General features: G+C 32.7%; 3 protein-coding genes and 1 long non-coding RNA gene across 4 annotated transcripts; 1 reads left to right on the top strand and 3 right to left on the bottom strand.

Moving 5' to 3' along the window:
• Window positions 1-250: 250 nt before the first annotated feature.
• Window positions 251-3,611, bottom strand: LOC132748266 (uncharacterized). The gene is made up of 3 exons (XR_009628230.1): window positions 3,493-3,611; window positions 795-928; window positions 251-424 (listed from the first exon to the last, which is right to left on the bottom strand). It is a non-coding gene; the product is annotated as an uncharacterized LOC132748266 (long non-coding RNA).
• Window positions 3,612-4,833: 1,222 nt separating this feature from the next.
• Window positions 4,834-8,775, top strand: LOC132748265 (uncharacterized). Its single transcript, XM_060737837.1, has 5 exons — window positions 4,834-5,129; window positions 6,139-6,374; window positions 7,425-7,560; window positions 7,994-8,188; window positions 8,589-8,775. Exons 1-5 carry the CDS (start codon window positions 5,078-5,080, stop codon window positions 8,600-8,602), a joined length of 633 nt encoding a protein of 210 aa, XP_060593820.1. The 5' UTR covers window positions 4,834-5,077; the 3' UTR covers window positions 8,603-8,775.
• Window positions 8,776-11,014: 2,239 nt separating this feature from the next.
• LOC132748268 (uncharacterized) lies at window positions 11,015-12,730 on the bottom strand. Its single transcript, XM_060737840.1, has one exon. It carries the CDS (start codon window positions 12,728-12,730, stop codon window positions 11,015-11,017), a length of 1,716 nt encoding a protein of 571 aa, XP_060593823.1.
• A 4,268-nt stretch (window positions 12,731-16,998) lies between these two features.
• LOC132748267 (uncharacterized) lies at window positions 16,999-25,672 on the bottom strand. The gene is made up of 2 exons (XM_060737839.1): window positions 24,076-25,672; window positions 16,999-17,312 (listed from the first exon to the last, which is right to left on the bottom strand). Exons 1-2 carry the CDS (start codon window positions 25,670-25,672, stop codon window positions 16,999-17,001), a joined length of 1,911 nt encoding a protein of 636 aa, XP_060593822.1.
• Window positions 25,673-26,088: the final 416 nt, after the last annotated feature.

Raw genomic sequence — 26,088 nt, 5'->3', positions numbered from 1 at the left:
AATGTCCAAACATGCGACATAAAAATGGCTTATTCATTCCCAAATAGTTGATAAGACAAGGATTATTAAAAAAATTGTCACTGTAACCTTGACCTTTGACCTTAAAATGAATCAGGGTCATCTACTGGCTATGTCTTATTCCTTCTCAACTTAAAAATCAAACAAGGATTACTGAAGGTACATGTACATATGCATCGATGGTCAGACATACTATGAGCCAACCGCATCACAGTATGCTCCCACTTTTTAAGTGTAACTGACATTTAATGCATAGTACCTGTAAAGCGTAAGTTCCAATCAATTCAAATTTCTGTGATGTAGTGATCTCCCCTGGAAGACAGCATGTCTCTAACTCGTGAAGATCTGCCAACAACCATTGTTCGTACACTTGAGAATTTATATCATCATTTGTCAACCCTTGTCCCTATAAGTGATAACTCATTTCATTTAGATAAACCCCCACCATGCTAAAATTATATCATGGTCTTGTCCTTTGAGGTTGTAACTTTCAATTACTAATACATATAAATGTATGGAATTTTGATATCTGTTTTCTACATAAAAACAGCTAAATCCTCGATATAGATTCTGGTCAAATAAATGTAATCATTTATAGTTCTAGTTTAATGTACTCATTTGGAAAGTTTGTGCTAAATTGATTGAAAAAATAACAAACAAATATTTTCTTTAAGCTTTGAAAATACCTTTAACCGATAATAAAATAGTGAAAAATAACTGAACATAAATATTTTTATTTATAAATAATTGTTAAATAAGAACTCCAAGTTATTTACCTGGTTCTCTTCTTGTATCCATTCCACACAAGCCTTCAACCAATCATCATTCACATGTATGTGATTGTTTTTAAGCCAATCACCTGTCTGTTTAATTGTATGCATATTATCTTAGCTCAATGGATGGAGCAAACCTGAATGAATAGGAAAACATATTGTACCTTTTGTAATAGAACAACTAATTAGACTTGTTAAAGAGACACTGTGGTTTTTGATGGGTGATTTCAGTTTTGTACACTGATGCTTGTAAAATGCTATTACATGATGTTTAAGATAATAAATAACCAGACGCCTTCCTCTTTATTAAATAATTTCATTTTATCCCAAGATATTCATACTAGCAAGTTGTGTTCCTCTTACAAACTCTCTTGCATGATATCAGTTGGACATATTCCTGGCCAGGAATGATAACTCCTATTTCCCAGTCAAAAATTTAGCCAAATTATTCCCCTTTTAATTGAACTCGAAGAAGGGACTTTTTCAAAGACTTTGTATTTATTAGTTCAATTTTTTATCAAGAAACGGACAATTTTTTCATAAACCTTATCCTATATAATTTGCTTTCTATCTATATATGGTTACTATGGTAAACATGTGTTTTGATGGTATTTAAAAACAAGGGAACTTTCTGGAACGGACACAGCATTCGCCTGCTAACTAGCTGTCATCACATGTAAACAATACATTAAATTGGTTAGAATACTGAGATTTTTCCTTGACTATCAGTTGAAAATGCAAAATATTAAAATGGAAAACAACCATGTGTAGATTATGTGTATTGTTTTAATTTGTTTGACTGATTTATTAGTTGTTAAAGCCATGTACACTTAGTGTAACAGTAGTCCTTTTGACACAGCTTCGTAGCAACCACGTTGAAAACATTAAAGGTAACGGAGATATGGTAAAGCGCATGCTGGTACACTGACTTCCGCTCTATCGAAATACTGCATATACATACAGCAAAAGTCTGTAAGTGCGCGTTCATCAACTGATTTTCAACTTTACACCCCTAGACCAAATACTGAGCAATTTTGTCTTTTGTTTATTCTGGCTCTTATATTTGGAATAGCATTCCTGATTATATCAAGTCTGCTCCATCTGTAAACCATTTTAAAACAAAATACTTGAGATATTGTTCGGTGCGTTGATTGGTCACTACACCCCCCCCCCCCCCACACCCACTCTACAACCCTCTTACCTCTCAAAACCATGTAAAATGCAGTATTTTTCATTTGATTTCTGTGACTTCGAGATTAGATATCTTCTTATAACTTGAAATGATCGTAATGGCAGCTTTATTTCCTTTAAGAGTAATCAATTCCCTACCATTTGGTTCCAAGTTATTGAAAATTGGTGAAAAAATGTTGGAGTTATGAAGTTCATATTAAGATGAGTGCTGAAAAATGAGCGGCGAGTTGCATACCTTTACTAAATATATATACATGTATCAATTTTTCATTTTTTGTGGGAAATGAAGGTAATAGAATTAAAAGCATAGACAAAATATTAAAACATGTTTCAAATGAAAAATACTGCATTTTACATGGTTTTGAGAGGTAAGCAGGTTGTAGAGTGGGTGTAGTGGGGGGGTGGTGGTAGTCACCAATCAACTGATCAACACGCTGAATAGTCCCATATATTAGACGTTACAGGCTTGTTATAGTTTATGTCGGTCAAGCCTGACGTCTAATAGTGATTGCTCAAAAACGCGTAGCATCATAAAAAATTCAAAAAATGTTTAATAGTATTGTCTTTATTTATTTATTTGTCTTTATTCAAAAGCTTATCATCTTTTCTTTCAATTTCATGCTCAATCATACACAAAAACTCTCAAACAATGTACTTACCAATTTAAAATAAAATATAAATATCAATCTATTTCTGTCTATCAGCCATACTGGTTAAGCAAGGTGCTTTACAGATTGATACCAATTTTTGAACGAAAAAATATATTCGAACACACTGACGGCACATGGGCAATTATTTTGTTATCAAAATATTCTGTTAGAATGTTCTGACTCAGTTAAACGCTTGCATTTGAATTAGCCAATCAGATTTCGTGCACTGTATGGCAGCCATTTGTTTATCGGCTGTAAAAGGAATTTAAATACATGAGAATTTAAATCATGATTTTTTGGATGTGACAGTTTAATTATTTTGATAAAAGGTATTTATTTTTTAGTTTTGTTCATAAATAGGTCAAAACTAATGTAAATACATGCTGTCTTATGGTTTTTTCCTTCCGCCCGTTTTCTAGTGGAACATGGAACACGGGTTTTTGAGCAATTTCGATATGACATTGCTTTGCCCAGAAGCAAAAATATCTCAAAGCGACGTCATATTTATAGGACTACGCGCCGAACACCTATGTATGTTACATTTATCTGTTTATGTAATTTAACAGTTTGAATATGTTACGTTTATATTGTTCCTTGCTTGGGGCCTAATGAAAGATTGATATGATGTTCAAATGAGTTCTCTAGTTAAAGTAAGTCTTTGTTATTAATAATACAGAGAAGTGTTGTACGTCCGAAATACTTATATCCGAATTATTGCGAGTTCTTGTAAACAAAGAACAGTCTTTAAGTTTCACCAACAATGAACTTGACAATATGTTATTGAGATACATTAATCACATTTTTACTAAACTTTATGATTGAAAATGTAAAATAGCGATGATCAATCTCATTTTACTTACAGAAACTCTATCATGTTATCAAATTGTTCGCCTGTGCGCGGGTAAAAGAGCTAAAGGCCGTTATACGGTGTCCGATGCGAAATCATGGCTAGTTCCTGTCTGCACAGCGATCCCATGATATTAAGAGATGCATCAATTTTTAACAGAAGTTATAAAAAGTAGCAATATCTACAAAATTACTCTTAAAAACATTGTAAAATGAGAGCCACGTGACATTCTGATGTTATGTAGGGTTTTCCATATCATTTACATGATGACTTGATTTAATTCTACATCTACATTGTACATCTACATCATACTGCTTAACAATCAATTCTGATATTATGACTAGCAGACTGCCTTATATTAGAAGTAATCATTAAGTACAGACTGCAGGCTACCTAAATAATTGCCTTAACCCGCTCTTTACTCTAACTCACCGAACATTCGAACATATATGTTGATCCACAGGAACTTGAAATTCTATCACTATTAACGATAATATGCAAAATATACCCCCTATATGTTTTTTTTTATACTATATAGGGGGTATATTTGGATATTATAATTAATATTGGTTATTTGATAGAATTTCAAGTTCCTGTGGTTGATCATAACTATAGACAGAACATTCATCCCCATAAAAGTATCACATGTTTGATTAAAATACACAAAACAGTGTAATAAAATGTTTGTTTTGTTGATATTTAAATTACACCTGCTCTGTAGATGTGACAGCTAGGACTAGTTATAGTAGGGGAGAGAACAACATACGGGACAAAATGAAACAACACTTAAAGTGTCTCAATTACGTCACCTATATCGTCAACAATAATTAGAAAACAATCAAAGCGATTGGGTAATGCTACTGTTTTAAGTGCAAAGTCATGTAAGTGGAAATGAGTTTATTCAAGACAACTGTTTCTGGTGCAGAAATATGGTAAAGGGTACTCTCGGTCCTATACCAACTCGACCGTAACGGGACAAAACGGAATAGTGTCCCATGCTGCCCCAAATGCCTTAATTGTTACTTCGAGATGCATATATGCATATATAGCCAGGTTTAAGAAGCTAGTAAACTGTTGACATGCTTTGTTTCGTATAGGGTTGAAAGTGAAATGGTTACAGTAGCAGCTAGGGTATCTGTATTTAAACCGCTAGTTTCTTCTTAAGCACCATACATGTACCTCCAGATTCATGCCAATTTTCATGTACATAAAATGTAAAGTATTACATAAATCTTTTTACTTTTCTTAAAATCTTTTTTTTTTAAACATTTTTCGGTAATTTGATTCTTAAAAAAAATATTTTGACTCATTTGGAGGCATGCAGCTTTAACCTCTGACCCTGTAAGTTTTAACGTCGACATTGATGATATAATGGTATGAAGAAAAATGCAAAATGGGACTGTATGTACGTGTAACCTAAATATAAAAACAGATATACAATGTACATACATGCTTTTATATTAAATCAACAGATGATATATATTTTTCATTAACTATATAGATACTCGATGGTTCGTTGCAAGGATTCTCTTCTATATATATATGATGGTATCATGTGATTTTAGACATTTATAGCTAAATATTTTGGAATAATACACATGGATAGGTTATGTGTATTTCTTTTCAGTGGATTGATCATTTCAATGTCTGGTAAGATTTTGTTAAATTTAACAGTAACATTTGTTTTGCACACGAAGCTAATATATAAGTTTGATCTAAAGCCCACGAAGTGTCAAGTTTAAATTTTCAAAATGTTTCAGAATCTTCCCACGCCACCAGTGCATACCAAGATCTTCCGGTACAACTTTACTGTCTGATAATGGTCCGCACTGTTCGCGATTTAGCCAGTACATATTTCGAAAGTTTCCGTTAAAAATAATCGGAATGTGTTATCTAGACAGAAAGACGAAGAGAAGACACTTTCAGATATTAAGCATGTTAAGGGGTTATTCTGGGTGCCTTCTTGGTGCCCTGCTTGGGTGTGTCGGGGGGCCGCGTCCTGTGAACGTTGCCTTTGCCTTGTTGATCTTTATTCTTGTTTTTTTTATTCATTTAACTGCTTAACGTACGGGTTTGTATTCAATTATATTACCCAATATTAGCACACTGGATCATTATAATACATGTATATGGGGTTTGTTTTAAGTACACAACGCACATTGTCTATCTATTTGATTAAATTTGTTGATAACATTTGTCTTGGTGTGTTTAAATACATTTGATTGATTTTATTGAATTGTATGACATTTAATGTTAATTTATCAATTTGTAACTTGATATCTTTCAAAACTATATTGTACATTTAATTGCAATTTACTTCATTGATATGTTTTTCATGAAAATCCTGTAATCGTTACAGAAACAATTGAATAATATAATAAACTATTTAAAGTGTGTCCGAATTAGCAGGTGATGTTCTTTTTTGTACATGTTACGACTACTAGTATACACGATTTGTTACATGCAAGAAAGAAATTTTCAAATTTCTGTTTGTTTTTTTTTTTTTGTTTTGGGGGGGAATGGTGCCGAATAAAAGAACGCTTGTATTTTCTATTGCTGAACTGTTTTTGAAAGAAAATATCGACGAGTTGGTATAACGCGATAGTCGAATGTAAATGTTTTGTTATTTTCATATTTTCGTCAATGTTTTTCCATGCAGAGTCAAGAACAATCATTGTTATGCGGTCAACGTGCGGAGGAACGTACAGTGTACATGAGGACGATTATTTATATTTCCATTATCTGGGCGTACCATTGCCACCAGAATGTATGTTTAGGATTTCTGCAAGTGCTTCAAAGAGAGTGTGCTCTGAGTCTGAAAAGTTTGATGTTGATTGTGGTACACGGTTAGAATATTACCAAACCGGGTACAGTTCTTCTTATACACCGGATAAAGTAAGATGTTTTAGATAAATGATTTTTTGGGATACAAGATTATTATTATCAATGACATTACCACCTTTTCCGAAGATAATAAAATATACATTCTAACACTATCGGACTTTTTTCTATATAAACAAAGAAGGCCTGAAGCGTGCATTATTCTACAACAATGCACTCGCCGTTCTTATTATCTCCCTGTGTATTTTCACATTGAGGGCGCCATTTTGTTTAAAAACAAAACAATTTTTTGTCGAATTTTGTTGTGAAAACTATCTAGAATGAAAGAAAATGGTCTAACTAAGAAAATGAATCCGAACACCAATATCTTTAATTTAGTCGTTAACGCTGTAAAGACGTTTAAAGTGTTGTTTACGTGACGTCACAATGTAGCGCCAAACAGCACGTGCAAAACAATCAAATCAAGTAGGCTATTTTAATGTCGCAAACGAGTTAAGTTTTACATTTATTTCACTTTTGATAATTTGTATTTCGCTTGAAAAATTATTGAGTGAAATAAAATAAACAAACAAAGTTTTATCAACGTTTTCAAAATTCGTTATTCTCAAAATGTTTCTACACACGGAAGATTTATCGACAGTTTTTTTCAACCCACTGGAACAGCTTTTAAAGAACGTTTCTATTGGAAACTCTGAGGCAAAAACAAATTTAACCACCAAACATAAAGTCCAACATTATAATAATAATTATATTTTTTCTTGACGTGTTAGAATGGAAATAGATATTAATTCTTCGTGCATTATTGTACAATAATGCACGTTTTTCGTTCAAATGCTTTGTAATTAATCACTCCAGGCCTATCGGCCTTCGTTATTATATTACTACGCATTTGAACTCAAACCGTGCATTATTCTACAACAATGCACTCAGAATTGATATCTATTTCCTAAATAGACATAAAAATGTCTTTACATCAGCCCTGCAATTTATTCGTTCTCATTACCTGTTAATACAAATTCACGACACCTATCTATTGATATTATTGCTTATAATACCATTTCGAATGTGCCTCTCTCATTGCGATATTGTATCAATGTGTTGCAGTGGTATAGTTGTACAGACAAGCAAAGAAGTGATTTCTGTGCGGATACGTCGAAAACATTACATGTAGTGTTTAAAAACAACGCAACAAATACAACTTCCAGTGAAATAAAGCTACAGTTGTCAATTAAAGAAGATGGTATGATATTTTGTATTGTCAATTGAATACATCTTGCCTTTCTAATATTCCTCTTTTGCAGGACTACCAATAACTGAACAAAGCAAAGAAAATTTAATTTATAAAGAAACGTACATCGCATTTCTAAGATTTAATGATCACATTATATAGATTATAATATTATACTTTTATGAAAATTTCGAAATCTTATATACCATACGTAAGTTTAATAAAGGCACGTTATCATTTAAAACTATAATGTGTGAAATGATACCAACACACTTACAATGTAAGCTATGACAATAGCTTTACGCATGTACTCCAGGCACTTTCTGTTCCACTGACCTCTGTATCTAGAACACTAAAAACAAAATTTTCCAAATTTTAACTGGACAAATCAGAGAGTAAATGGAGAGTGTGAAATAAATACAACAAGGATTGTTGTGATTTTCAGAAGGAAAAACCTTGGGTGATGCAGCTATTTCTATAGTATATGTTATTATTGGTGTTATCATAGCGGTTGTTGTATTGGCAATCCTGACTACAGCCTTCTGCGTTTTCATATTTTGCCGTCGACGACGACGTCAGAGACATGCGGGGTCTGTCTATAGAGCCCCATTGCCTACCGTAGCTACCACAGCAACATCTGGTAATAATATTTAAACATATGTATAATATTTGAGTTATGTTTAGACTTTTAGTTAAATGGACATTTTAGTGATCATTTTGACCGTATTAGTTACTATTATGTTTTATAAATGGACATTTAAGTCGGCTATTTTCATACAATGTTATTCTTTTGTTGTTAGCCTAAAATATAAAACAATCTTTGTAAGTTATTCTGTTAAGATAAAAGGATTTATTATTCCTTGATAGATCAGCAACATTAACATTCTCTTATATAAGTATATCTTTTCAATTTTTATATCCGTAAAACATCGTTTTGCTATTCCCATTAGTGTTAGTATTTAAGGTGAATTTTGATATTTTTGACTGCTGAATTAAAACAAATTTTTGTCACTCTTTGATTTTTTCTTGTTTTCTTTCAGAATCGCCTTTGTAGCCGTTCTTTTGTCGGAAAAAAAGTGAATAATGTTGATGCATCCAACTGACTACAGAGGGACGAAATGATTTTAATATCTATAAGATGAAAACTCACATTTTCCATTTTGAACTTTAAACAGAAGTCAAATGACTGTGAAACATATCCATTTAAATAAATTTTAATTAGTCAAATGACATTGATTAGTTTTTAACAGATCAGAGTTCCATTAGGACACCACCCTTAAAAAGGCACTTTCACTTCGCTAAATTTACGTTATTTGTCTTTGTAATGAAAATTTAAGCAGTTAAAGCAACACAACAGCAGTTGTCAAGTGTTGTGCGGCAGCCTTAAAAAGTTGCCCGTACTTCACTTCAGTGTTGTTATGTTTTTCTAGTCTTTCGAGATCATTGAATCCAGCACTTTAAGTGTTGAGAATTTAGTACCGCCGGTGCTAGGGGACGTTAGGGATGTTGCACTCATTCATTATCCCTCATGTACAGACCCAATCAAACCGAGTCTGCAGTTTTCATGTAATTTTGCTGTTTTCTTAATGGTTCTGATGGATCACTTTATGCCCATTAATGTATATATATGAGTTTTCAAGTTGTGATGCTTTTTCAAATATGTACGTCGCATAAGGCTCCAGCTAAATATTTTGCTAATTATTACACAAAGTGAACTCCTTGGCAGTCTACGGTCAACTAAATGCACATCTCAATCTATACAATCATAAAATATTTATATAAACTAGGGTCATTCATTGACCATATAATCAAAAGTTTCTTACAGCAGTAGTCATAAAATGCTATATGCATTTGTGTTAATTTTCGATTACTGAACGTTGGTGGTCCTACTCTGGTGCCCGTTTGTGTCTAAATAATGCACAGAGAGGCACCTTAGGTCTTTCTCCACCAGTGAAACTGGAAACTCGCCATATGACCCATACTGTATTGGTACCAAAAGAAATCTCGAAAATAACATCAATCATATTTGATTATATAATAATGAATCCGCGCAGTTTATAAAACATTATTCGTACAGTATTTATTTATTTATCTATTAATTTATTATAAAAGTATCATCTATATATATTCTAAGTGGGACAACTCCACAAACCATATTACAGCAGTTTACTGTATTGTGCATTGAAGATTTGCCTGTCTTAGCTGCACGCATTTCATATGTTTATTGTCATTCCTTAAAAGGTAATATTTAAAAACATAACATCAATATATGTACAAGATAACAAGGATATGGCAAATCAATCATTGACAGTTGAGTGATCACTAAACATGGAAAAACAAAAAAACAAAACAAACAAGAACCAAGGCTGCGAAAGTTAAAAAGGGTTATTCAATGTTACACATTCGAAAATGATATACAAAAATGTGTCGTACCCACGACGAAGTTTCACAAATTGCACCAAGGGTTTGCAAAAATATATACATATTCACAGATAAAATTTGACCTTTTTAATGACCGCGTATATCAACCCTGGTACTAACGGATTAAGGGCCATTTTTCAAAATTTGCCAAAAATCTAGGTTGTTCAGTTGGAATTTTAGTGTGCTTTGAAACCTCAAATTGTTTGAGGAAATATTTATTATTCGACAAACATGAAACTGAGATGTGTTGCTTTATATTGGATATCTAGATACCATAATCTAACATGAACAGCAACAACGACATTTCATACATTTCATGCATACAGGTATTTTTGTGCTTCGATAAGAATTCCAAAATTAATAAAAGATATTTAATTGCTCTATACATATTTATACAAACATAACAAAACTCTTTACATAACTTTCAAATTACTAACTTTCAAAACAGAACAAGATTCTATTGACAGGACCTATACTTAAGTACTTAACGATTAAAGTATTATTTCATACAATTCATACAAGTAAAATACAGACAGGATATTCATTTTTTTCTCTCAATACAGGATAATTTTCATAGACTGACTAACGCCACTCATGAAATATGACAAATTTCATACCACAGAATTTTCTGATTATTATATACATTTTTTATCTTTTTTTTGACATTACAATTTCAAAGACATCCCCATTAAATTTATCGAAGGATAACAATTAAAGCATATTCTCATAAACTAGCTGTTATAACAAACTGCTGCGTAATTAACAACTATCTTACAAGTTCGTCAAAAATTATCATCCCGGCCAGAAAAGGTGATGTTACCGAATTATTCTTACGGACCACCTAAAAACTTCAACACATCGAAATAATCGGTACGGATCAATATATAGGTTGGGAAAATCGGTACTTTCATTTTACTTCGACACCTCGGGACAACTAGTAATCGAAGTTCATAGTAGTTCTACTGTATATACATATAATTTTCAACTATTTACATTTTTTTTATTTACAAAGACAAATTTTGTAAACATTTATTATGAGATGATTTTATGATATTTTGAACTTTTGCAGTTTTTTACTACGTTTACAAGAGTTTGTAACAGCACAAAACGAATTGCACCTTGAGACGCAGATTTGCCAGGGATATTTCATGTCTATCTTGTATATTGATAAGATTTTGCCTATTTGAGATATTTGAACAATGCTTTGTGTCATTTCACAGCAAACAAGGATAGTGTCAGAGGGACCAACTGCTACATCACGTGGTTCCTGTATCTGATCATATTTCACTACGACCTTCGTGTTTGTCTTGATATCATATATGTAGACAACGTTTTCATACCTATCTGTGAGAACAATCTTGTGTGCACTTTTTATATATGTGCAAGTACTTGCGCGTTCAATATATTTTTTGTTCGGGAAGTTGACATTGAAATCGTCCTCTTCTCCAGAAAATGATACGATGCGAACGTGCCGTACATCATCAAAAGTCCCTGCAACAAACTGGTCTTCATCTTTCAGACATATAGAGCGGTACTTTGTCTTCACCTGGCAAGTTCTATTCAATGATATCTTATTATTATCGCTTATTTTCAAAAAATCCATTTTATAAAATTCACCGCTTGTCACAACCACATCTTCATTAGAAACAGCAGCAAGGTCTCTAGGTTTGTAAGAAAACTGATATGAACCTACTTTCTCAAGGTTCTCATTGTAAACTAAGCATTTCTTATTATTACTATCCACGGCAACCAGTCTACCATCAGGTAGAAAATCTAATCCAGCATACAATGGTTCATTAGGTTCATCCTCATTTTGCTTCAAATCTATGGAAATAACTGGTGTAAGTTTCATTGGACTCGCAGTTTCTAAAGGTTCTAACTTCAAAGTAAGATGACCCGGCACATAGGTAGAAGTCGGCAGTAGGGACATATTCAATTTGTCATCGAATTCGAAAGAAATAAGCACGGTCTCTAAGTTCTGACATTCTGCATTGACTTTGGTGAAGAGATTTTTGGAATCTTCTTGCATTTTCTTTTCTACAATAAATTGCTGGACCGACGTACCATTTTTATAAACGTTATTAATGGTGTCAAGATTTTGTGTTGCGTCAGCTATATATCCCTCATTCCTTGATTGCTTCTTATTAAGTTTTTCAATAGTCTCTGTCTTAAAATCCTCAACTTTCTTTACAACAGAAGTTTCCAAATCTTCAAACATTTCAATAACTCTGTCTCGCATTTGCCTTATTGTTCCTGGTATTTCTTTAGCATCAAGTTGAACTTGCCCTATTGACGAGACAATGGTTTTAACAACATACTTTGCATTCTCTTTTACTTCTTGCCATTTTCCCTTTAAGCTTGAACCTTGAGAGGTAAATTTTCCGGCGATTTTCTGTACTTCTACAACACTGTGACATTTACGGTGATCAACAATAGCACAAGTACTGCAGCAAAGCTGGTCATCATCTTCACAGAAGAATTCTAGAAGTTTGTGATGCTGATCGCATTGATCTAATCCTTTCATATCAAACGTGCCTTGTTTTGTTTTTACTTCACTGACATTGACCAATTTGTGACTTTTCAAGATGGGAAGCATGTTATGTACATTTAAACAATCTGTACACTGGTATTCATTACAAGCCGAACAAAACTTATCTGCGACACTATATTTATCCTTATTTAAACATGGCTTGCACAATATTTCCTCGACGCGCCCAGGGACTGCATCATGCCCAGTATTTTCATTACCACTTTCCGCCATTTTGATAATTATGTATGCACTGTAACTAGTCAATACGTGTACACCTTTATAACGCTTTGTTTAAATAGATTAAACCTTTAAAAGAATGCGGATCATGCTCTTAACCTTAAACTATTTGACTGGTAATATCGATTTTAGTGTACTTTGCTCCCGTTGTAAAATGTATGCATTAATTTAATTTGATAACAATATATGTATATACATGTACATTAATTTTTAAAAGGAAAATGTCTAGTAGTTAAGGTTACTAATCTTCTGAAGATGAACTTACTGTTTCTGCCAAGAGAAGGAAATTAAACAAAGTTTTTGCATTTTTTTTTGTATACCGGTTAAATAAAAGTTATTATTTCATCTTGTCATGATGTGTCCATTAACAAAAAGGTGAAAAAATCTTGAGTGTCGGGTTGTAAAGCAATGTTTTTGCCCTTACCCGAAACAAATATGTTGTTCTTGCATATCAGTCTGGAGTTTCCGTTAGTTTTACACATGCCGGAAATTTCGTCTGGCATTGGGGCGGGGGTGTTTGAGTCGCGTGCTGTACAATGGCACGATTAGGATCACGTGATTTTACCGTTATGAATGAAGTTGTAATTTCATACGCTGTTGTAAGAAAATAGTCACATTTCCATAAAATTTTCTTTTTTATTAAGGTAAAGAGTTTAAAATATAATGGAATATGGTAGAATATGCAATATACAATATTGGCAAGCCTGGTTACCGCCCAATGGGCAGGTGCCATCGGGACGGATATTCCGATCTGAACAGCAGCATATATATTTGACAGATATTATTATTCTGCATAAAGGTTGCTTGCATAAAGATCATCTTTCGCTATATATCTCAATATCTCAATATACACATGTATTACATTTTCTCACTTCTCAATTTGATATATGGATGACGTTGAATGAGTTAATGTTCAGTACCGATTTTTTGTTAACAAGTTGAATAAATTTTTAAAGTGTTCTTGCACATCAAACATCTCACAACCTCTCCCCTGTATATGTAATCGATCTCCAAAATGTGAAAAAAGCTACAACGTTCAATAACTTCAATTAAATCTCCGGATTTCAGAAGAGTTGACTCAAATTTAATGTTTTCATTTGATCCAAGATGTGTAATATTGCGCTTATCAGACACTGCATGGAATGCTACTGGACCCTCTATGTTTGCAACAAAACGTTCCTTACTCCGTTTTAATTGTAGTATGTTCCACTATCCATTATTACCTGTTCTCTCAATAGATATAGGCATGTATTTAACCATTTGTTCACTAGATTTCTTGAATTCTAATGCCTCTATTTTCGTTTGTGTTTCATTTGCACAAATCACATAAATAATGATACATACACATTTAAGGAAGTCTTAAATTGACATTACAGTAGCTTAGTGGGAAAATTCTGTCACAAAGCGGAAAAATTCCCAACATGTACTGAGCACTTAATCATGATCATATTAAAATCATCATCCACATTCAATTTAGCAAATATGGTTTTGAATGGAATCTATTTATCTATATGTTTTCAACAGACTTACTAAAATGAAAAGATAATATTAAGAACTATAAGTAAAAATGTACAAATTTACCTTATTTTTTCGAGAGTTTCCATCCTTTGAATCAAAGTCATTGTTCCAGAGCCGGCATAACAATAGGAAAAATGTAACAATAGCGTCAGCAGAAAGGTGTTACATGTAATGGCGTTATTTAGTACCATTTCATTGCTTGCATTGAAGTGGAAAAGAAAACTTATCAATGCATTTAAAAGCACGAGCTTTATTTAATTCTATATGTCTGATAAAACAAACTAAATTTGGATAAGTATGAACTTACGTCGTGAACATTACGCCTATCACATTTTGTAATATGTCATGAAGCAAGTTTAAAAGAAAGAAATAATAAGATACTAAGAAAAATTAAATAAACAAAGAAATAAGTATCTTTATGTTTATACGAGTATCACATTTTAAAATTCTTCGTTATATTCCTTTTATCCAACAAGAAAATAAAGTGTAAATATTGCTCGTGTAAAGTATCACACGTTAGTTTGTAATTAAGATTTAGTGTTAATTAAACTAGATTGTTGTATCATTTTAGTTTTGTATATAATTGTGTAAATTGCTTAAAGAATATACAGAAAATGTTGACTTCTGAATATAACGTACAAAACTTTTTCTGGATTTGGCAAATTGGCAGCATAATTAGAGAGGGTTTACAGATCAGGCCATAATTAAGATTGTTATTGCTGTGGCACCAGTATAATCCGTTAATTTCTGTAACCTTCAGATGCACACTATCTGTCATACGGTGGTACACTGTTTAGTACATTATAACATGTAGTTTACTTTGTTAAGTAAGCTGCGGAAAGTAATTCTATTTCTGGTGCCATTTCAGAAATAGCTCTTCCGACGGACATTTTAAAAAATTATTCCAGCATTAAAAGTAAGAACTATGTGATAAGAATACATGTCAATATAACTAAAAAATTGTTTTCATTTAAATTATGATACATAAAGCACTACATCACACGCTTGTTTATATAAAGTATCGTCTGATAAAAAGAAAATCACCTTATTTATTTTAGACGGAAGCCATTAATGTTCCAATGCATTCAAGTGTTCCATTTTAAACATGAATATCGTCTCGGGGTTCTTCTTTACCGCATGTTCTGGCAAGATCCGAATCTTTTTTAGATAATTTATACAAAGCACGTGTTAAAATACGAGGGCTGTCCTGGAAGAACGCGTAATTGTGCTAAATTATTGTTATTCTAAGTATCTTATGGCTTTTGAATGATGAATATATTAAACAAATACGGTGGAAAAAAATTTAACAAAAGAACAAACATGTCACCAAAATCTCCCGGAACATACTAAGAGGTTTAGAGATTTTCACTTTTTGCAACACATTTACGCAATCTCTGAATCCATTTGTTCAAAATGTAAATATAGAAAGTATAATCATAGTCAATGACAGCGTTCTCAGTCAATTTGAAAGTTCATCCGATGATTCACGTTGATGGCCGCATAGCATATTCTTTATCTCAAGACCGATCCACTTTTTTATCGTCTTCTATAAGCTTCCTCTCATTCTTGAATCTTTTATGTCGTTTACACACTTTGAACGATTTTCAACACTTTGGTAAGGATGGACATATCATCCGGTGACTCTACTCATTCTCCCGTTTCACTTAACGTCATTGTTTTAGGAGTTTTTTGTTTGCAGCGCAGTTGAATTTAACCACACAAATAAACTAAAAACGTGTTTTCTGGGTGCTACGGGTATACGTTAGTGTGCTTCTATGGAGATCCATTTATCACAAAATTAATTTACTGTGATCAAGGATGCTCAATCATTAGATGTTGAAGTTTTTTGCCAATAACTGTTACTCATAGTAATGTCCGGACTAATTCTTGGAACTTCCAGGATAACTTTCGTATTGACAACATTGATACTCGGATGAAAGAAATTGACATTTTCTAATGCCTTAATTATCAGTAAAAAATGATGACGTCACATCATTTGACATGACGTCGACTTGATACTCACATTTTATATCGTATACATATAAGCCATTTATTGCATATTATTCATCAGATCTTTCTAGTATATCCTAGCAGAATACAAGTTAACATCTACGATAAGGTATCACCAAAGGCAAATAGGATAAAATATAAAAACGATATTTATTTGTTAACAATTTTAGTTCAGCTGTAATTTGACATTGGCCTCAAAAAATAAAAATAAATGCAATTTAAAATGTTTAGTATTGTTATAAGATTATCTATAGGCTGACAATTTTGTTTAAATATTTTGACGATACTCCCGTAAAACTTGTAAATCGTTCATCCCATAGATTTCCATCCGCTTGGAATGTATGTTTCACCCAACATCCATTTGTGTTGCCACAGAAACAGATCCATGTGTATCAATACATGTAGTTTTAGATTGCCCGCGACCATATGCTTTCGCGGGGGAAGCACCATTCTTTGGTATTTCGGCGTATATTATCGAACCAGCGGAAAGAACTGAGGTAGAAAAAAGATATATTCCGGCTTTTTGTGCAGTGAATGATCCATGTTGATTTTGGTATCCTCCGCCAGCGTTCAGTAAAATTGTCTCAATTTTTTTTGCTACTGAACGTTCTTTATTACTTTTGAGGTATTTTTTTCGCTTTGCCGGTCACCATCCTTATCCTTGATAGGCATTGATACGTTCTTGACCACTTGTTTGCTATATTTAGATGTCTTGGCTTCCATTGTCTTATTCTTTATTGTGTTTTATTTACGTACAAATGTAAGTCTCTTGCCTGATTGAAGATTGTTTTAGATATGCCTATGCGAGCTTGTAAAAGCATCTCTTCTGCACGATTATTTGTTAACAGTAGACGGTCAATTTCCCCTGACAATGTACTCGGACTATGATGCAGCTTTGGAAATATTTCGTTGTTTTCTTGCTGTGTACTGGAAAGTTTTGTTGCGTTTTTCATGAGGTTTTCAATAGTGCGTTCCATGACTTGCATTTTTTCCTCCTGGTCACCAAGTTGTTTAGTAAATCGCTCAATTACAATGGATTTTTCTTTGTCTAAAATATAAGCCATAAAATCGTCTATTAAAGATAAGTAAATAGTTTAGGTATGCACAACCGTTTTTTATGTTTAAACATATTTATTTTGGCTCGATTACGAAACAAGTTCTTGCAGCTTATAACAATCACTTTTGAGTGAACTTCCTACTCACATGAGTAGGACTCTAACTCATTGTCCCTGGGTTGAGAGGCAGACACCTTAACCACTAATCCACCGCTCCCCTCCACAGTTTCTCGTTCATAACAAATTATAACCTTCACTTAAGTTTATTGTATATAAAGTGTATACATTACCCGGAGTAAGTCGATTTAACCTTTTACCCTATGAGCATATTGCGAAAAAAGGCGGTTTTCATTGAAAAGCCTCCTGTAACAAGTTCAAACTGCTATGAAACTATGAAAATGCTTCAATACTGATGGCACTTGGCACAAATGTTCACTAGACCATAGCCTCTCTAACAGGATGCTCAATCGTAAATTTCCTGTTACCATGGCAACGGGGGACGTCTCAAAATTGCCAAAAATCATTATTTTCCATTGTTTTTTCCATCAAAACTGATTTCAAAGTGCTGCAACTTCTCAATGAATTGAGATAGAGTAAAGGGCTTTTCAGCGTCGGTTACAAGTTAACCTAAGATCAACCTGATGTCACATGTCCAAAATTTTCTTGGCGATGAGGGGGACTACCGCCACCCTTCAACCCCCCCCCCCAACAGAAGGGGGCACATCCCCCTTCTGGCACCCCCCTGGTGTAACATTTTGATGGGGGCGGCGCCGAAGAAGTGGTCACTTTTTTAACAACATTTCTCAAACGAAAAACAGTGTTTGTGGCCTAAATAGGGCATTTATTTACTGTTTGAAGCCTCAAAAAAGGGGGGACAAAAAGCCGTCAAAACACGTCTATATGAGGGAAAAGGTTAACAAAAAAAGATGAAAAACCTTGGAATTATCCAAAAACTACATTTTCCATGTAAGCTCGTGCCCTTACACCTAATTATGGTGAAAAGCTGTTGTTTTTTTGACATTTTTTATTGTTTTAATTAACCTTTTACCCCATGAGCATATTGCGAAAAATGGCCGTTTTCATTGAAAAGCCTCCTGTATCAAGTTCAAACTGCTATGAAACTATGAAAAATGTAAAGTCAAGTAACATTTTTCCTGTGACTTTCATAAAGAATAGGAAAAATGTTACTTGACTTTTCTAAGATAGGTTTTTTATAAATAGTCATGTACACTAGCTTGTGGAATTGCTGATTTATAATTAGGTGATATATGAATAATATACTTGAAGAATACACTTTGTTGAAACATAAATTTACTATAAAATTTATAGAACGATTTCTTTGTTCCTTCTCAACTTTTGACGTGGATATTCAAATTGTTTTGGCTGACCATACCTCGAATTCTTCACTGAAAACACTTGGCAACAACATTAACATTAGTCCCTGACACATTGAACGATATTGACCGACTATCAATTTACGTCTTGATATTTCCTAGATTTAATGATGGACATAGCTAGCTAAACAATGTGACTTAGTCAAGTCTGTCCAATTTGCATGGTAAGGATTCATTAGTCCTCATACATATATGTTTGTTAAATTAATACTTAATATGCACAGTATCCTCATTATTTTTCTGTTGAGTTCGCCTGGGAGCACTAAGTATTGTACAAAGCATGAATGAGAGAGAACGTTTTTATTCGGAAACCTGGCAAAAACACGAATTAATATCAGTAACAAGTGTACAGCGACATTAGGGATCACTATCATTTCAGGAATGTTAAGAAATGAAGGCATTGGAACAGTTTTATCTTATTTCAATTGTTGATTAAAAAATGACCTAAACGACCCTGAGCAGCTTTTATATCAAGACTAGTTCATTACAAATTATTTAGGTAAAAGCAAGATAAACACTTGAATATGTTTTACATTCTGGACATATTTAATTGATTTACTGACTTGTCGGGTTCCATAGTGGTGACGTTGGCTGACCACCATTTTGTTTTGTCCAAAACAGATTTTATCAGTGTATTATAGGTACGCTGGGAAAACGACTTTAAAATTTTGAATTTTTTTAGACATTTTTTTTGTTTTAAGATGATAATTGAAACATTATAAAAAAGATAAAAATAGAAATATTCAATGTATTTTATTATCAATAGTTAGATATTTAACAATGTGAAGAAAAGCAATTGATTAAAAATAAACCATAAATCGATGCAAAAAAAACTAAGGTATATACATTCAATGTTATTTTAGTGCACATAATAAATAAGAAAAGAACAAAATGAAAATACTAGTACGGCATTTTTACACATGAAAAAAAAAGCCGCTGACTTCACGAAAAGTTAAAAAACTTTTTACAAATAGAATAGCAAACGTTTTTTCTTTAGTTCACTATTGATATTTTAAGATGATTAGAAGCAAACAAATAACGAAAAAACAACAACTACATCTATACTGGCCTCAGCTAGATTGCCAAATTATAAAGAACATTTAAAATGTACAAGGTTTTTACAATTTACACGTTGTTTTTTTATAGGATTGAAAGTGAAATGTACTACAGTTGCAGCTAGGGTACTTGGATTCAACCTGCCAGTTTCGTCTTAAGCAGCATACCTCCAGATCCATGCTAATTTCCACCATATTGTCAAGTTAACAAAGAAAGTAATTTTCACATTGCAAATGACATTTACAATCCATGTAAATTTTTCTTTAAATATATAGAAAAGATGTCAAAATATACAACCCTTTTTCTAAGTTAGGCACGCAGTAGTAATATGGTAATAATTTCTGCAAAATCAGTCATAAATTGTACATAAACTGTAAAGTATTACATGAATCTTTCTTTTTTTCTTAAAATCTATTTTTTACATTTTCCGGAAATTTGATTTTTTAAAACCATTTAATGGCACAGCTTTAACCTCTAATAAGAGACCCTATAAGTTTTAATGTCGACATTGATGATGGGATGAAGAAAAATGCAAAATGGAACTGTATGTGTAACCTTAATATAGAAATAGATATACACACATGCTTTTATATTAAATCATCAGATGATATATATATATATTTTTAATTAACTATGTAGATACTGAATGGTTCGTTTCAAAGTTGTTATAGTTTTACCCTTTGGCAAGGATTCTCTTCTATATATTTGATGTTATTATGCGATTTTGAACATTTACAGCTAAACTATTTTGGAATTATACACACAAGTAAGTTGTAAATGGGTAGATTATTTCTTTTCAGTGGAATGACCATTTCAATGTCTGTAAAATTTTGTTTAATTTAACTGTAACATTTGTTACACGAAATTAATTAACTTGATCTATAGTTTAAATTTTCAGTATGCTTCAGAATCTACTCACGCGACCAGTGCATACCAAGATAAGCAGGTACAACACTACTGTTTGATACGAAAGACCGGTAGGGTCATTTCAACTTAATTAATTCCTGACATCATCTTCAAGAATTCACATTTTTAACTTCGTGAATTCACGTTTTCAACATACGGAATTCACGAATTCACGATTTCAGCTTCATGAATTCACGATTTCAACTTCACGAATTCACGATTTCAACTTCATGAATTCACGATTTCAACTTCATGAATTCACGATTCGACGTGAGGGATGTTGGACTCATTCACTATCCCTCATGTACAGACTCAATCAAACCGAGTCTGCACTTTTCATGTAATTTTAATGTTTTTAACGCTTCCGATGGATCACTTTTTCAGATCTTTATGCCTTTATGATCTTTAAGAATGTATATATTAGTTTTCAAGTAGTGATGCTTTGTCAAATATGTACGTCGTATTAGGCTCCACCTAAATAGTTTGCTAATTGTTACGCAAAGTGAACTCCTTGGCAGACTACGGTCAAATTAATGCAAGTATCAATCTATACAATCTTAAAATATTTACATGTATAAAGTAATGCCATTCACTGACCATTTAACCAAACGTTTCTTACAGCAGTAGTCATAAAATGCTATATGCACTTGTGTTCATTTTCGATTACTGAACGTTGGTGGTTCTACTCTGATGTTTGTGTCTGAAATAATGCACAGAGAGGCACCTGAGGTCTCTCCCCACCAGTTAAATTGGAAAGTCGCCATATGACCCATACTGTGTTGTTGAGTACAAAGTAAAACCCAACCAAAAGAAATCTCGAAAATAACTTTACTTCAATCATATTTGATAACATGCATACTATAATGAATCCACGCAGTTCATAAAACATTGTTCGTACAATATAGTATTTATTAATTATTAAAGTATCATCTATACATTATACATATACTCGTATATATATTTAAAACATAAAATACATGAATTGTAAGACTGTTTATTTCTGAGGGGGGGGGGGGGGGGGGGGGCAATTCCACAAACCTTATCACAGCAGTTTTGGAGATTTGTCTCCCTAAAGTACACACATTTCATATCCTCATTGTTTGTTATATTTAAAAAACATAACATCAATATATTGTACAAGATAACAATGATATGGCGAATCAATCAGTCAGTAAACATAGAAAAACAACAAAAACAAACAAGAACAAAGGCTGCGAATTTTAAAAAGGGTTATTAATTTAATGTTACATATTCGAAAATGATATAGAAAAAAGTGTTGTTTTACAACAGCAGTACCCCCGACGAAGTTTCAAAAATTACACAAAGGGTTTGCAAATATATAAACATATTCACAATGAATACATAAATCTAACACCTTACATGCTACTTTTGAATATGCAGATAAAAATTGACCATTTTAATGACCGCGTATCAACCCTGGTACTAGCGAATAAAGGGCCATTTTTCAAAATGTACAAAAATCAAGGTTGTTCAGTTGGAATTTTAGTGCTATTTATGCCTCACTTTCCTTGTGGAAACTATTCGACAAACTATGTATTTTCAATTATAATAATAATTATAATAATAATGAAATTAATAATAATGATAATAATAAAAAGAAAACAAAAACATATACATTCAAACATAATAAAATTATATACAGAACTTCCCAAAAACTAACTTTCAAAACAAAACAAAAATCGGCCAGGATCTATAATTATATATTTATATACACAGCGATTAAAGTATTGTTTAAAGTGTTATATAGATAATATGATATGTAGATATTAGTTTATAAATTAAACTTCAAAAATGTATTGAAGAATTTGAAGCAGCTTTGCTTTTAAATAATCTTTCTAAGAGAGGCAAATATGCATATTGTAGTTTCGTGGCTTAGTTTCGTTGTCTCCCTCAAGTCATAAATGTCATGAAAATAAACATACTTATGTTTTCTTTCATTCTATTTAATCAGTCATAAATAAAGTAACTCCTAATCAATATCCTTCATGGATAATAGATAAATAAGCACGACAATGAAGGAGTGGCTACACCAGGTTCACTTTAATTCATTATTTCATGAATATACATTCATACATTATAGACGACACTCAGAACAAAATCACTTTAAACTAGTGAGAAGTGATCAGCACATGGTCATTTAAAAGTCCGATGTCGTCGATCCGAACATTCAAAAATTGTGGTTCCGTTCTGTATGGCACACACAAATAAAAAAAAGAATATTCTCAAAAAGTCTGTAACTCACCCAAACTTAGCATTCTTCTTTGCAATAGTAATCAAATGACAACAAAAATCATAAAATAGTAAAGACCAATGATAAAATAAATTACATTAAACCATTCATTGACATAATAAGGCCTAATTGAGGATGAATGACATAAATTGGGAATATTCGAAAGAAATTATAAGAAGACAACAACATCAAGAACAAAAGAAAACAAAAAGTATTATCTTTTCTGCATTTTTTTTCATAAAAAGGAAGAACAACAACATTATGGGAATTAATTTGACAATAAAATAGCAAAAATATATCCGAAAATTCAGATAACATAACTGTGAAATAGTTATAGGGAATCAACTGCTTAGACATCACTTAAATGTAAAAACTAGTTATACGTTTGTTTGATTGTTTGTTTCATTGGGTTTTACCTCACACCGACACAGGATAGGTGATATGGCAACGTTCCCGCTTTACTGGTAGAGGAAGACCTCAGGTGTCCTTCCGTGCATTATTTCAGGTACGAACGGGCACCTGAGTAAAACCACCGACGTTCCGTAAGGTAGCTGGATAGATTCCTCACATGAAAGAATCTAAAGTCCTTGTCGAGATTCGAACCCACAGCAGTGAGGGGCAGACGTAAAGTATGAAATGCAAACAGAGAAAATTTTGATGTTTTTAAAACCATGGATATCATAACATTTCTTTAAATGAATGGAAAAACAAGAAGGAGAAGAATTTCAAAAGACACTATCCTGCTTTTTTAGAATATTTGAAATGCTTTGTGTACAATGTAAATTAAAATTATAAATTGAAACAGTTATGAATATATTCTGAGGTATAAAATATGCTTAAACTAACAACAAAAACAACGCTATGATGTAAACATCAATGCACTGTCTCTGTAATATGCAATGCTTTAATTTAAGCTAGTACAACACAACAATGAAAAACTCAATGGCGAAAGGTATCAAGTATTCACATATAATTTCCAACTTTTTGTATTTTTTCTGTTTACAACTGCAAATTTTGCGACTTTGGTTATTATGATTTGACATTACTTAACTTTGAATTTTTGCAGTTTTCGATCACCTTTTAAAGAATTTGTAATAGCAACAAACGAGTAAGATCGCGAGACACAGATTTGCCAGGGCGATTCCATACCTATCTTGTGCGATGATAAGATTTGGCCTGTTAGAGATATTTGAACAATGCCAGGTGTCCCTTCACAGCAAACCAAGATAGTGTCAGAAGGACCAGTCGCTACACCACATGGTCTCTGTATCTGATCATCCTTCACTTCGACTCTCGTGTTTGTCTTGATATCATATATGTTCACAGTATTTTCATATCTTTCTGTAATAATAATCTTGTTGCAAGTTTCTATAAACGTACAAGCACTTGCGTTTATAGAAAACATTTTGTTCGGAAAGGTAACATTTAAGTCTTTTTCTTCACCCGAAAAAGATACAATGCGAACATGCCTCAGATCTTTCAAAGTTCCTGCAATAAAGTGATTCTTGTCTTTTAGACATATAGAGTAATACATTGTGTTCACTTTACAAGTTTTGTCTAAAGTTATTTCATTTTCGTCACTTACTTTCAAAAAATCTATTTTGTAACAATCACCGCTTGTTACTGCCACAATATCTTCAGATATAGCAACAACATCCTTAGGATGATACGATAACTGATATGATCCTACTTTTTCAAGCTTCTCATTGTACACTAAGCATTTCTTGTTTTTATTATCCACGGCAACCAGTCTACCATCGAGTAGAAAATCTATTCCTGTACACAATGGTTTCTCAGCTTCATCCTCATTTTGCTTCAAATCTATGGAAATGACTGGCGTAAGCTTCATTTTTTTAGCTTCTAACTTCAAGGTGAGTTTACCTGGTACATAACCAGAAAGCGGCAGTAGTGACACATTCAATGTTTCATCAAATTCGAAAGAAATAATCACCGTTTCTAAGTTCTGACACTCTGCATTGACTTTGGTGACGAGATTTTTGGCATCTTCCTGCATTTTCTTTTCTACAATAAATTGCTGGACAGACGTTCCATTTTTATACACGTTTTTAATGATTTCAAGGTTTTGTGTTGCGTCAACTACGTATCCCTCATTCTTTGTTTGCTTCTTATCAAATTCTGCAATAGTCTCTGTCTTAAAATCCTCAACTTTCTCAACAACAGAAGCCTCCAAATCTTCAAACATTTCAATAACTCTGTCTCGCATTTGCCTTATCGTTCCGGGTATTTCTTTAGCATCAAGTTGAACTTGTTCTTTTGACGAGATAATCGATTTTACAAGATACTCAGCATTCTCTTTTACTTCTTGCCATTTTCCCTTTAAGCTTGAACCTTGAGAGGTAAATTTTCCGGCGATTTTCTGTACTTCTACAACACTGTGACATTTACGGTGATCAACAATAGCACAAGTACTGCAGCAGAGCTGGTCATCATCTTCACAGAAGAATTCCAAAAGTTTGTGATGCTGATTGCATTGATCTAATCCTTTCATATCAAACATGCATTGTTTCGCTTTTATTTCCTTAGTGTTCACTAATTTGTGACTTTTCAAGATGGGAAGTATGGAATGTACATTTGAACAATCTGTACACTGATATTCATTGCAAGTTGAACAAAATTTATCTGCTACAATATGTTTATCCTTATTTAAACATGGCTGGCACAATATTTCCTCTACGCGCCCAGGGACTGAATCATGCCCTGTATTTTCATTACCACTGTCCGCCATTTTGTTAAGTATATAAAACTAGTCAATACGTGAACACCACCTTCACAACGCTATGTTTACATAGATTAAACCTTTAAAAGAATGCGGAAGTGAATTAAGCAACACTATGGCATGTTAAACGTTGCAATATTCAATAAATTTAATTTTTGGTCTATATCCAATATTTATATTGTATAACTCTAATTTTATATGCTATACTCTATCCTACTAAACTATTTGTTCATCAAAAACTATTTGTGTGCTATAATTATCTATATATATGTTCTATATTTGAAAATATATATTGTATAATTTAAAATATTTATTGGATACAGTACTGAAAAATATTAATTCGATAATTTGAATCATGGGATAGAACATATTATGCCCTGCCTATAAAGTAAGCACGAATTTCTGATAAAGGGTTATCATCCTGA

The sequence above is a fragment of the Ruditapes philippinarum genome, unplaced genomic scaffold (assembly GCF_026571515.1).
Source record: "Ruditapes philippinarum isolate M1 unplaced genomic scaffold, ASM2657151v2 ctg11171_1_1_1_1, whole genome shotgun sequence".
Classification (NCBI taxonomy): Eukaryota; Metazoa; Mollusca; class Bivalvia; order Venerida; family Veneridae; genus Ruditapes; species Ruditapes philippinarum.
This window is presented reverse-complemented; position numbering and strand designations above follow the sequence as displayed.

What these genes read in the sequence shown, in the direction of transcription:
- LOC132748265 (XM_060737837.1), top strand. Translation starts at nt 5,078, where the DNA reads ATGGATAGGTTATGTGTATTTCTTTTCAGTGGATTGATCATTTCAATG. An exon ending in CTTCTTATACACCGGATAAA is followed by an intron (nt 6,375 to 7,424) that starts GTAAGATGTTTT and finishes AATGTGTTGCAG; the next exon opens with TGGTATAGTTGTACAGACAA. An exon ending in GTTGTCAATTAAAGAAGATG is followed by an intron (nt 7,561 to 7,993) that starts GTATGATATTTT and finishes TGTGATTTTCAG; the next exon opens with AAGGAAAAACCTTGGGTGAT.
- LOC132748268 (XM_060737840.1), bottom strand. Translation starts at nt 12,730, where the DNA reads ATGGCGGAAAGTGGTAATGAAAATACTGGGCATGATGCAGTCCCTGGG.
- LOC132748267 (XM_060737839.1), bottom strand. Translation starts at nt 25,672, where the DNA reads ATGGCGGACAGTGGTAATGAAAATACAGGGCATGATTCAGTCCCTGGG. An exon ending in CTTATCATCGCACAAGATAG is followed by an intron (nt 17,313 to 24,075) that starts GTATGGAATCGC and finishes CTTATATTTTAG; the next exon opens with ACAAAGAAAAATCCATTGTA.